General features: G+C 42.9%; 1 protein-coding gene across 1 annotated transcript in view; it reads left to right on the top strand.

Moving 5' to 3' along the window:
• The window catches only part of T265_08858 (hypothetical protein), a gene marked incomplete at both ends in the record, with an annotated part of 52,864 nt that overhangs the window by 37,705 nt on the left and 2,905 nt on the right, over positions 1-12,254 (top strand). The window contains 2 exons of the mRNA XM_009174775.1: positions 11,033-11,229; positions 11,535-11,783. Of these exons, the coding sequence (XP_009173039.1) occupies positions 11,033-11,229; positions 11,535-11,783 (446 nt within the window). The remainder of the gene's footprint in view (positions 1-11,032; positions 11,230-11,534; positions 11,784-12,254) is intronic.

Raw genomic sequence — 12,254 nt, 5'->3', positions numbered from 1 at the left:
TTCAAAATCGACGTATATCTCATCACTTGTTCCGCCAGGTTCGAAGCTCATTAGGTAGTCGGGATGCTGATGTTGGGTTCGAACCGTGGACCTTCTGGTTAGTAAGTTCACACTATAATCACTGGGCTATTTCGACCTTGTTTTCTAAGAGTGCACAAGGGCTATTCATCATCGGTGTGCACATGAAAGTGAACTGCACTTTCCTATAGGGATTTGAATGAATATACGTCAGGCTATTTCACCTGAGGACCTGACTAAAGGCTGTCTGCGTCCTTGTCACTCCAAGCACTTTGCAAATGGCTTCGTGGACAATGCATAGAGTTGTCATTTTTGTGATGTTTTGGATCAATTTAACCCAACAGGTGACAGAGCAATCGGTACATAGATTTCTAATAGAAAATTTCGGCTCATACTGATTGGCTCCTCTAGTTTTCCATTCGCTTGGACTATTTCGAAGACACCTGCTTCCGTTTACCCACGCGGACAAACAAAGAAAACGTACCGCACTCCCCATGAGAAAAAAAGTAGAAAAATGATACATCTGGAGCTCACTCTGTGGGACTGTCTCTAAACGGTTTTGCAAAATCCAAGAAAATCAACTCAAGCTTGTGCAAGCAGACGGAAAATAAGCGGGTGATAATTTGCACTTAAAAATAAATACGCTCCATCCACTTACTACAACCCCGTGCAACTGAAATCAAATAAAGCTCAAGTCAGAAAACGTTAGTGTGGCTGTATAAAACACCCTATTTGAAAACAGTGCGTAGTATAAAGCATTAGCTGTAAGCAAAAGAAAATCTTTATGTTATCATGTATGTTGCAGCTAAATGTCATGCGCTTGCTGTTAGCTTTTCTCAAGGACCAGTCCTTAAAGCTAGTTCGAACGCTGCTATAAGTCGCATTTCTGAATCAACTACAATGGCTCCTGTATCGCATGCCATCACATAGTCCTGTGTCTCATTTAAGAAGACATTGCTGTTCTCTTTCGAAGAAACGTTCAGCAACATCATGTCTGGAATCTGAAGAAACAATTTTCACTAATTCTTTTATCGCTCCATCCGATGTAAATCTGGGGCCGAAACGCGAATTCAATGTGTGCCAACACACCAGGTACACTTAAGAGCAGAATTAATGGCCAACGCTATCGCTTGCAGTTTTATTCTCTTGATCTTATCCAAGCTACCCACTCTTTTTCGCTCCTCGCATTCACGGAAAACAGCAGGCTTCCTGTCGCACCAACTAAAGTCGAACCCCTTCTTAGGCTCATGAGCAGGTCTCTCTCTTCTGCTCCCACTCCGGTACTTTTGGAAGCAGTTACAGTTTTTTCTCACATGCTAACAAATAACGGCTTTCTCCCACGCAGCAGTTGACTCCGACTGTAAAAGACATTTAGCGGCGTTTATGAGAATCAGTGTTGCACCGTCAATGTGAAATCTGGAGTGCAGGTATACAACACCCATGTATAACAAATAGTGTACATATATTAGTCTTCTGCTCAATTCAAGCCCAGAAGACTGGTACCGTTGCTTCACTTGGTTGGCTCACTCCATACTTTCAATAGTACTATGTTTCAGATATGCATTAACACGCATGAGTCACCTCAGCTCGAAGTTACGCACTGTCTCCATTAGTTGCATTTATGACTGACCGCACACCCGGGTTCGTGTAGACCGAAATCAAAAGGACAGTGCTGTTTTGGAGGTCCCTCTTCATTTTGTGTCAACTGTAGTGTCCAGGTTTCCTTGGTCGACCTATTTTGTATTTCAAGGATGACCCAAGCGCCAGAGCCGCCCGTGACGATAATTCACTCTCACGGTGGGATCTGAGGCATGTATATCCTAACACACGCGCGCAAGCAGCAGGACACGTGATGTTGCCATTAATCGCAGCACACGTGAGATTAAATTGACCAGTCTCCGCATAACCGAATTGGCAGCATTTTAATATCAGTCATTTATTCCTTGATAAAGACCACCCTAGGTAATCGAAAAGTCGGATGGTTTATCCAATATATCCATTGCGGTCACCTTTATTTTCACTAGGTCCCCCTACTTGAATTCCGAAAAATATCGAGGTTCTCCATTCGTTGAGTTGCTAAGACTAAAACCAATCTCGTTTCATTAACCTGTTTCCACATGAATAAAAGTTCATTATGGCGTTGAGATTCTTCAGATTAATCCAGACGTTATGTTTACAGTCGGGCTAGTCAATTCATTTTGCCATTCACCGTGGTCTAGGTTTCCGATAGCTAGCAGGCAGACATACGTTACTTACGAGTCGTCATGATAGCAACTCAGGCTGTCCCATATACCTCCTTAAAAACGAAGAAATCTGAACTGCTACAGTCGAAGAAGTGATGTCAGTTCCATATGTGATGTGTCAACACACATCTCTCCAAAAAGGAATTTATGCTATTGTGTGCTTGTTCCATGATACGGGTATTTGGATCCAGTTCTGTGACGGCACGGCCAGCTGACCCAAACATCAAACATGCGGTTCAACGGAACATAAACTTCTGTGTTAGAAAAGTGCACGTAACAGCCAAACATGGAATGATGAGTATAATAAATCGTTCACAATCGGGACAAATTTACCAGAAACATCACATCATCTAAATTAATCACTTAGTCCTAATCATCATCATCACCATCTTATAATCTAGTCAACTAAATTGAGAGATATCGTTTGTAAGTCTTCCACCTGCTCTTGCGGGTAGCGTAAATCTTGACACAAATAAAAAGTTATTGAACTACCTTTGATTTACGTGGAGTTCCAAAAAGCTTTCGGGGTTATCTAGAAACAAATTAAGAAATGACTAATTGGCCTTGAAACTTATCTAGGCAGCACACGATAGTCTTCAAATGATGCTTCCAATCCGGGCTACTATGCGCTTTCTAATTCGATCATTTATCTGCAACTGATCGATCAAATTTTTATCTCCGTAAGACATCAAACCGTCTAGATATAGAGCAGGTTACAACCATCTAACTTACCGATCCTCTATGCATGTGTTCGGTTTTCCACTGAAGATGGTTGACGTTTGTTGAATTCACTAGACATATATAGATGGTAGCGTGACGAGATTTGGGCTTTTAGCGGAGATTTCGTCCTGTACGTTAGACCAATCTATGCTGGAAAGCCTAGGGTCATTGTGCAGCTGTTTCGTCCTTATTGTGATTGATCAACAACGAAACACCAGGAAATCTCGAACCCATGACGTCCAAAACAGTAGTCTGAACACCCAACCGTTTGGCGGCGAGTGCCTGATGCGCAATTAGATGGCATATAGCACCACTCGCTCTTCAATTGCAGCTGCCATAATACGTGATGAGTACTGCTACGTCCTAAGTGCGAGCCAATCACACTGCTGATCGGGCACTCATGCCCAAACGGTGAAGTGTTCAAACTACCAGCCGGGCACTGCAAAGAAACAACGGTCGTCTGACACAAGCTGCCAAAGATCCAACCAAGAACGTGCTCGAGCAGTAACTGCACGGTTCGGAACGGCATCCAGAATGATTGTTTGATTAGGGAAATGAGAGTTTCAAGGAGTGCCCTGATGTTTGTTTGAGTCGCGGAGTTACGACAGGCGAACGAATTATCCGAGGTTTGGTAAATATGTTTAAACACTCTACAAAGCGGATTAATGCATTACTGCTGCAATATTTATTTTGCAATGTAAAGCAGAGGTGTAGTTGGGTTATACGATGGTGAAGTGCGAAGTACCAGTGATTAGTTACTCTTTTTCTATCCAGAACCATTGGTCTCGAAACTGATGCCAGATCAGCTCACTTAACTTTGATGGTCCCCTAAACAAATTTTTCTCACATGCTAACAAATAACGGCTTTCTCCCACGCAGCAGTTGACTCCGACTGTAAAAGACATTTAGCGGCGTTTATGAGAATCAGTGTTGCACCGTCAATGTGAAATCTGGAGTGCAGGTATACAACACCCATGTATAACAAATAGTGTACATATATTAGTCTTCTGCTCAATTCAAGCCCAGAAGACTGGTACCGTTGCTTCACTTGGTTGGCTCACTCCATACTTTCAATAGTACTATGTTTCAGATATGCATTAACACGCATGAGTCACCTCAGCTCGAAGTTACGCACTGTCTCCATTAGTTGCATTTATGACTGACCGCACACCCGGGTTCGTGTAGACCGAAATCAAAAGGACAGTGCTGTTTTGGAGGTCCCTCTTCATTTTGTGTCAACTGTAATGTCCAGGTTCCCTTGAACGACTTATTTTGTATTTCAAGGATGATCCAAGCGCCAGAGCCGCCCGTGACGATAATTCACTCCCACGGTGAGATCTGAGGCATGTATATCCTAACACACGCGCGCAAGCAGCAGGACACGTGATGTTGCCATTAATCGCAGCACACGTGAGATTAAATTGACCAGTCTCCGCATAACCGAATTGGCAGCATTTTAATATCAGTCATTTATTCCTTGATAAAGACCACCCTAGGTAATCGAAAAGTCGGATGGTTTATCCAATATATCCATTGCGGTCACCTTTATTTTCACTAGGTCCCCCTACTTGAATTCCGAAAAATATCGATGTTTTCCATTCGTTGAGTTGCTAAGACTAAAACCAATCTCGTTTCATTAACCTGTTCCCACATGAATAAAAGTTCATTACGGCGTTGAGATTCCTCAAATTAATCCAAACGTTATGTTTACAGTCGGGCTAGCCAATTCATTTTGCCATTCAACGTGGTCTAGGTTTCCGATAGCTAGCCGGCAGACATACGTTACTTACGAGTAGTCATAATGGCAACTCAGGCTGTCCCATATACCTCCTTAAAAACGAAGAAATCTGAACTGCTACAGTCGAAGAAGTGATGTCAGTTCCAAATTTTATGTGTCAACACACATCTCTCCAAAAAGGAATTTATGCTATTGTGTGCTTGTTCCATGATACGGGTATTTGGATCCAGTTGTACTCTGTGACGGCCAGCTGACCCAAACATCAAACATGCGGTTCAACGGAACATAAACTTCTGTGTTAGAAAAGTGCACGTAACAGCCAAACATGGTGTTTGAGTCGCGGAGTTACGACAGGCGAACGAATTATCCGAGGTTTGGTAAATATGTTTAAACACTCTACAAAGCGGATTAATGCATTACTGCTGCAATATTTATTTTGCAATGTAAAGCAGAGGTGTAGTTGGGTTATACGATGGTGAAGTGCGAAGTACCAGTGATTAGTTACTCTTTTTCTATCCAGAACCATTGGTCTCGAAACTGATGCCAGATCAGCTCACTTAACTTTGATGGTCCCCTAAACAAATACATGATGTAAGCCTCTCTCCACAACTTTTCTGCGCGCACTCAAATAATCCATGAATCGCCTTGTTGAATACCCTGTTATGAAATCTTCTAGCAACCTCTCATTGTCCGGACATTTTAAGATTAGAAATAGTTTATTAACTCAGACAAGCCAATTTTCCGGTCCTCGTACGAGTTGAAGTTTTGTCCCGCTCTACTGGCGTTACGTAGTAGTGTACTGATGGTGCGGTCACTAAAGTACTGATGTAGTTGATTAAGTAAAAATTTGGTTAGTTGTTTCCACCACCTCTAGCTGTATTTGGATGTCCTGCAAAATGAGTACAACCAGCGTCACTCAACCAACCGAGAGGTATTTCATTCCACCAGCTCATTTTTGGTTTAAAATTTTCCCAGTTCTGTCACTGTTTAAAAAACGTTGTTCGTTTGTTGAGTAAACTGAAAGACCGTTACCATTATTGTCAACTCCGTTGATATCTATCACCTGTCTCACACTAGCTGACCTTGTCTAGTGAGCACCACTGGTCCTCGCGCGTTCACGCTCATGTGATGTCAAGCTTTGTCACCTGTGAATAGTCGGAGCTGTTGTTCTGTTCAGGCTCCTTTATTTCTCCCGTAGTCGGTAGGCTCCGCATTCAACAGTAAACTAGCCGGTCAGGCGATTAAGCATCGAAGCAGCGTATGCAACATGGGATATGAATGAGATCCACACGCAGACAACCGGAAATATATGCCTTACGTCCGTTCCGTGGTCAGAGTCAGGGATTAGTCTGTACTTCACGCCTGGTGTTTCAACAGAAACCTAACTACTAATCCAGAATTACTTGGTAGAAATTACCAGTATTAGATTCTCCTCAATCCACTCTATCAAATACATGCAAGCAGCTTTTTCGTGCGGCGCAAAACGTAGCTTTTTAAGACCGGGTATGCATTGCCTGCAAGAGGTATAGTCATATATTGGCGAAACTTATTTGATTTTTCAGGATACCGAAGATTCCCTATCAAATGGTGTGAACTTATAATTCTAGTTTATTTCCAAAATTTGACCACAGCCGGTCTCGCAAGGGTTGGGAATTTTGCCGGTTGGCGGAAACTCGGGGACTGCGCCTACCTGAGAGCTTCAAAAAGAGCGAAACCGGTCGTGGGCTGTCGACGGATATTCAGCAACCCTATGAGTAGTACATTACAAAGTTAATACGGAATACTCATTCACCACTGCCAAGCAATCACTGGTTCCCAGACAAAAATCACCTGTAATGACATTGCAGATCCATACATGGTTCGGAGGAGAAATCAAACAGAAGTGAACTGTGGCACTAATGTGGATGCATGTGACTACTGGAATGTAGTGTCAATGTGCTGCAAAAGAAGCCCGTGTAGGCATACGCTTTAACCCTGGTGACAAGGGGATGCCAGTAGCTACACATGCAATCAAATTGCTTGGCTCAGCAAACAAACCAAAGACCGCACATCCATCCATAGTACACTAAAAGCTGCATAAGTTTTAGTCCATATTTTCACTCAAGGACATGCACAATCAACAACAGGGTGTTCAGTTATCTACTGGTGAGTAGTGTCTTTCAAAAACACGCAACAGGTAGAACTAATGACTGCGATTTCCCCCCTATTTCTCTCCAGTGAATTAGTAGGTTTGGGCTATTTCTAAAGACGTACAAACTGGCAGAGTAACTCAGCTTTCCTACATTTAGACTTCGACGATGATACTTGGACTTTTGGCGACAATCCTGCAGCCTAACACTTTATAACGAAGTTCCCTATCATTCTTTTCAAACCTGCTATCAAGATAAAACCGAAATATGCAGTCTTTCTTAGAGATATTGCATTGAGCTTTGATTACAGGTTCGTCTTATTTTACTATAACTCCTCACTCCAAGCTTATTATATTACTATGAGAAAAAAGTGGATTTGAGGTGGACTGGATTATTATCCCACCTCTGCTTGTTCTTATGTTAGTTCAACTGTAACTTCCGTTCGTTTGGAATTTCAGCATCAGGCTACATTGTTATAGAATTCAAGTATGTTTTTTTAATGCTATACGGCTTTTCTGCTGTTATTTAAACCTACTGTCCATAATGAAAACTAATCGCTAGCAATTCAACTTGCACTTAACCTACGGTATATGTGGATTCTGGTTCAATTAAAGTTCTACTCCGAAGCGAAACGGTGAACCGTAAAGCGTTCAACACAGTTTAATTTTCCCCAGTTTTATTCCATCTTATGTTACCCAGTAATCTCTTTAATAATGGAAATCGTCATGCCATAATGATTCACGCGTCTTTACAGAAGGAAAGAGTACAGCTACGAGAAACGTGCAAACTGATTGACATATGCTCATCACAGTACACTTCAGTCAGCCCACCTTTTCATCTAAAATTTGGTTGTGACTTGAAGGTTGCATTGTTTCAACCGGTTTACACTCACCTGGTTCTACATCGCCATAGAAGTTTGTTACAGAGAATGTGAAGTTTTCCGACTCACGATACACTTGCACCCAATCAATTAAGTTCTTGAAGTTTTGCGTGCCATTTAGAGTCCAGCTGAATCTAAGATCTCTCAGAATAGACCATGCTTAGTTGACTGCTCCAGGTGGTCTCTGGAAGAGGAGAACTGATATCGCTGGAAATAAGGTTGCTCTAGTGGCTTGTGGTTGGAGGGCGAATTTACTGACCGGAAGGTTCGTGGTTCGAACCCGACCTCTGCCTTACGACTTCTCCTGTTTAGGCTTGAGAAACCAGGCAACGTCCCAACCCTCGTGGCTCCTTCCGGTGGCATGGCAGCTAGGCACCGGAAGGTGTTACAGCTTAGAGATTTTTTTTCACATACAATATCACGTCCAAATCCGAGTTTACGAAAGGTATTTGCAATTTTTCTGGTAACGTTTCCGAAGTTATGCGCTGCTAGTAGCGATGTAAAGTGAGTCGAGTGTAGACGCGCAATGGTCAGACATGAAACGCATCTAAATGGGCCGCGTGTATACCGGACGAAATTCCTGCATATATTATTCTCCTCAAAACTGAATGATCACTGATCCCTTAATTGGTCAATTTCTTGAACACCATTCGACTGACAAAACTCCCTACTGAAGTAACAGGAGTAATTCTGTAACCTGTCACAATGAAACTTAATTGTCCCCATAGAACCATATTAGTCGAGTAACCGGATGAAAGCGAATTAGTCTACGGACAATTAAAAGGAATAATATGATAGAGTGCATAAGCATCGTATTGCCAGGCACAAACTTGCACATCCCTGAGGTGTAGTGTGATATATCATCTCTGAAAACACAGCTCTTTATTCAAGGAAAGTCATTCATCGGAATTTTCAGTTCATTCACGCTCGTTTGCCGCAAATGTGCCGAACAGACAACACTAAAAATATCACTTCCAACGTGATTCTCAAAGAAGTCTCACCACAACTGGTTCGTCTAATAAATGTGACGACACTCGGGTTCACGCGCATACCGCTACCTCCGGCCAATTAAATCCGGTCCTGAATAGGGCAGTGTTACAATACTACCTCATTACAACTCAGTGGTCGACGAACTTATTTTGCTTTGATGGGGCGAGGAGAGTAAAAAATAATTAGGACTTCGTATCACAAAATAGCACACAAATGTATTTAAAAAGGTATTCTTTGGTTCGCGTTCCTAGAGTTGCCAGGTTACCGACAGAGGATTCGGCACAAACACAGGTGGACTGGTAGGTAAATTACATATTGGATAAAAATGATGTGGACATTTTGATCGATACGAGAGGAACCACTTTGATTGTGAGCTGCGTGGTATAATTTCTTATTCGCAGGATAACATCTTATTAGGCCTTCTACAGAACCAGTGCACCTTCACAGACACGGAAGTTAAAGAAAAAATTAGCTTCTTCGGAACGATTGTTTGTGAATCCCGCTTGTTACGTGTCTCCAGATACTTCTCAATAAAGCCATCCGGATAATCAGCCGGCAGCAACACACATTTCTAGGTGTGATGGCATGAAAATCAGTCAGTCTGCTTCTAAAATAGATCGTGTTTCAAATGGGAACACCGGTAAGCTCAAAATTTTATTTCGGCCAAGCAGACTAGGAAACACATAGCAGGTATTCAACCTGCCCGATCTTCTTGTCAATGAACAAAATACCATCCAAATGTCCTTTGTAAGCGGAAGACACCTGGGGTTTCAGTCTCCACATTTCCCTCTAGTTAGGCTGCAAGGACATCTGCTAAGCTTGTTTCAAAAGAACTCACAAATTGTCCGGAGGCCACCCGTCCCCAATAACCGAACATCACATCACATCATTTAGACGGAAGTCTCGTGTGCAGGCTACGAACCAAACGAAGGCATGCCCTGAGTGGTTAGAATGCCAGCCAATCTGGATCGAGCATCTTCGGTTCGACGTTTCTCGCGCCCGCGCCCCCCACACGGAAATTCCACCACGACCTTGCAGACGCTGACCTATAAATACGGTTGTAATAATTTTCCCTTTTCTTCATAAAGGGCTGTGTGAAGGCACCGTGCTTTTTGGTGTACCATAGCGGGTGGAGCAGGAAGCCAAGGACCGATAAGAGTTGGGCGACCGTTCAGCCAGCAGTAATACATCTTCACCACCACATGGCCTGTGGACAGTTAGTTGAAACCCTGACACACACACGCACTAGAATAACGTCCATCGGGATCCCAATGCGTAGATATGTGACACATTAATGTTTTCTAGGAAAAGTCACACAAAAATCCGCGTTTTCGCTTATGTAAACATTAGGGGACAAACACGAAAACTCCGTAGGTATTTTTCAAAAGATGCTTTATCAGGATCGTTCTCACAGGCTTAAGAAGCATTACGAGTCATTTAGCCTAACGAATAGGTAGCAAGCAGCTTGTAACCAGTGTGGTTAATGGTACACCATACAGATGGATCTTTGATAAACTGAAGAGTGAGACGTGATTGAATTCAGTACGCTAAAATCAGTTTGAATATACAGTGAGGACGAGTCGTACGATGTGCTCTTCCTGTGTGTTTATCCTGAATGATCTGCATATTGCAAAGGGAACGACACGATGTTCTAAACTCATATGGTAAGCTAATGCATAAAACAGACGAATGTGCAACCGACGGGTGGCTTGTTTACTTGACAGTACTACATTGTCGGGCAGGCTACCTGAACTGGATTTGGAATTGCTTGATGGAATTTTATCGAGTGCCCTTGTTTGGTTTTCGAATGGTGTTAGCTGCATTCCCAACACTTGCAGGAAAATTCCCAAATTTGCTATATTTCGGGCTAGTGCACACGATGTCTTCTGTTTACTTGTAAACTGGTTTGAATTTCGACTACAATGTTCCAAAACATACGGTACCGGTTTTCGGGTCAGTCGAATGCGACCTAGAGTGCAAAAGAACCCGTATACTCTTCAGTGTTCACCCAAGTACATTTAATACGTATGAAAATGAGTGTCTTTAGATAGAATTCCAACCTGCGACGTGTTGTCCACCCGATAAGTGCTCTATAGACTGATCTACGGTTGAGGCACCACACACCGTACTTGTGAAATACTTCATGTTCCACTCGTCGGCTTGAAATTTCGGCTAAGCAAAGGAGGAGCGGTGACTTCTCGGACGTTGAATAGGGAGGTAAAGCCATTTGACTACCTTTGGAAGCTACCACGAAACAAAAGTAGGACAACGAGGAAGCATTCGACCTTTTTATTTTTTCTTTGTTCTATTACAGGTAAGGGTGACGTATTCGGACAACCTGTCTGGAAGGAGGCTGACGTCGGACAAAGTGCGGCCAGTGTGCGTGCCCTAACCTACTGTGATCTACACTGCATTAAACGTGACAATCTACTTGAAGTTCTCAAGTTCTACTCTGCTTTCGCAAACTCCTTTTCCCGGTCATTGGTGCTTACTTACAACCTTCGGAATCGAGTGAGTGATATTGTATTCTGTACTGTCAACTAGTAAAGCGCGAAGCAGTGGCCAACTTCTAGGTATTATACACAAACAGATTAACAGTAAAGGATGTATGGATGAATACTGGGCAGGTAACAACAACCTCGCATGAGCACAGCTGTGCCGTTTTAGGCTTGAACCTGAACCAAAGTAGATTTTATCCAGCTATCAAGAAACCTCTCTGTATTCGACTCAGTAGAAATGGGAACTAGCTTTCGCCAACCAACTGAAACCCGATGATGCCACGGTTGTTGTTTTATTTTATTCCCTTCACTGTATAGTTGGTGTTCAGAAAAATTTCGGATGTCGAACGCGAGCGCGAGCTGAGTGAGCTTCGTCGTAATCAACCTCCATTATCGAGTCTTGCCCCGGATCATCCAGTCCGACGACTGATTTCTCGATTTTGCACCGCTGCATCATCCAATGTTTCCCAGATCAGTCGTTCAAGCTCAGCCAGTTCAAACGAACCACGTGACAAAACGGTGCCTGGAACGCCTTTGCACGATTCCGTCGCGTCATCTCTCACCACGGTAAGTTTAGGCCAGCGGTTCTGCAATATTTGAATGTCATCTACCCACACTCGGCTCACTCTGAAATGCAATGTGCCTGTTTCGTCACTGTAATGAACCTCAGACGGTATTGTATTAATGAAACAGGAAAATAAGTCTATGTTTCATGTTATACTGTATGCCAGGTATTCGTTTATGCGCGTTTAGTAACTCTGAGTGTCTGTTGGTGTCATCATGGAATGACAGCCATGTGTTGAGGGCTTTAAATAGAACGCCATCCTCCTCGACAGAGAATGCCGCAACAAGTAACTGTGGCGTCCAAGCATGACTACGCTAACTTTTCACAGATACGGCTGAGGAAATCTGACGCCAGAGAAACCTTAAAAACCACGCCCTCTTCCCTCCATATCAATCAGACATGTACAAATTCAGTGTGGTTGAAGGGCTGGTTTGTGGTGTCATCATCAGACTGGGTATATATATATATATATA

This window comes from Opisthorchis viverrini (genome assembly GCF_000715545.1).
Source record: "Opisthorchis viverrini unplaced genomic scaffold opera_v5_242, whole genome shotgun sequence".
Lineage (NCBI taxonomy): Eukaryota > Metazoa > Platyhelminthes > Trematoda > Opisthorchiida > Opisthorchiidae > Opisthorchis > Opisthorchis viverrini.
This window is presented reverse-complemented; position numbering and strand designations above follow the sequence as displayed.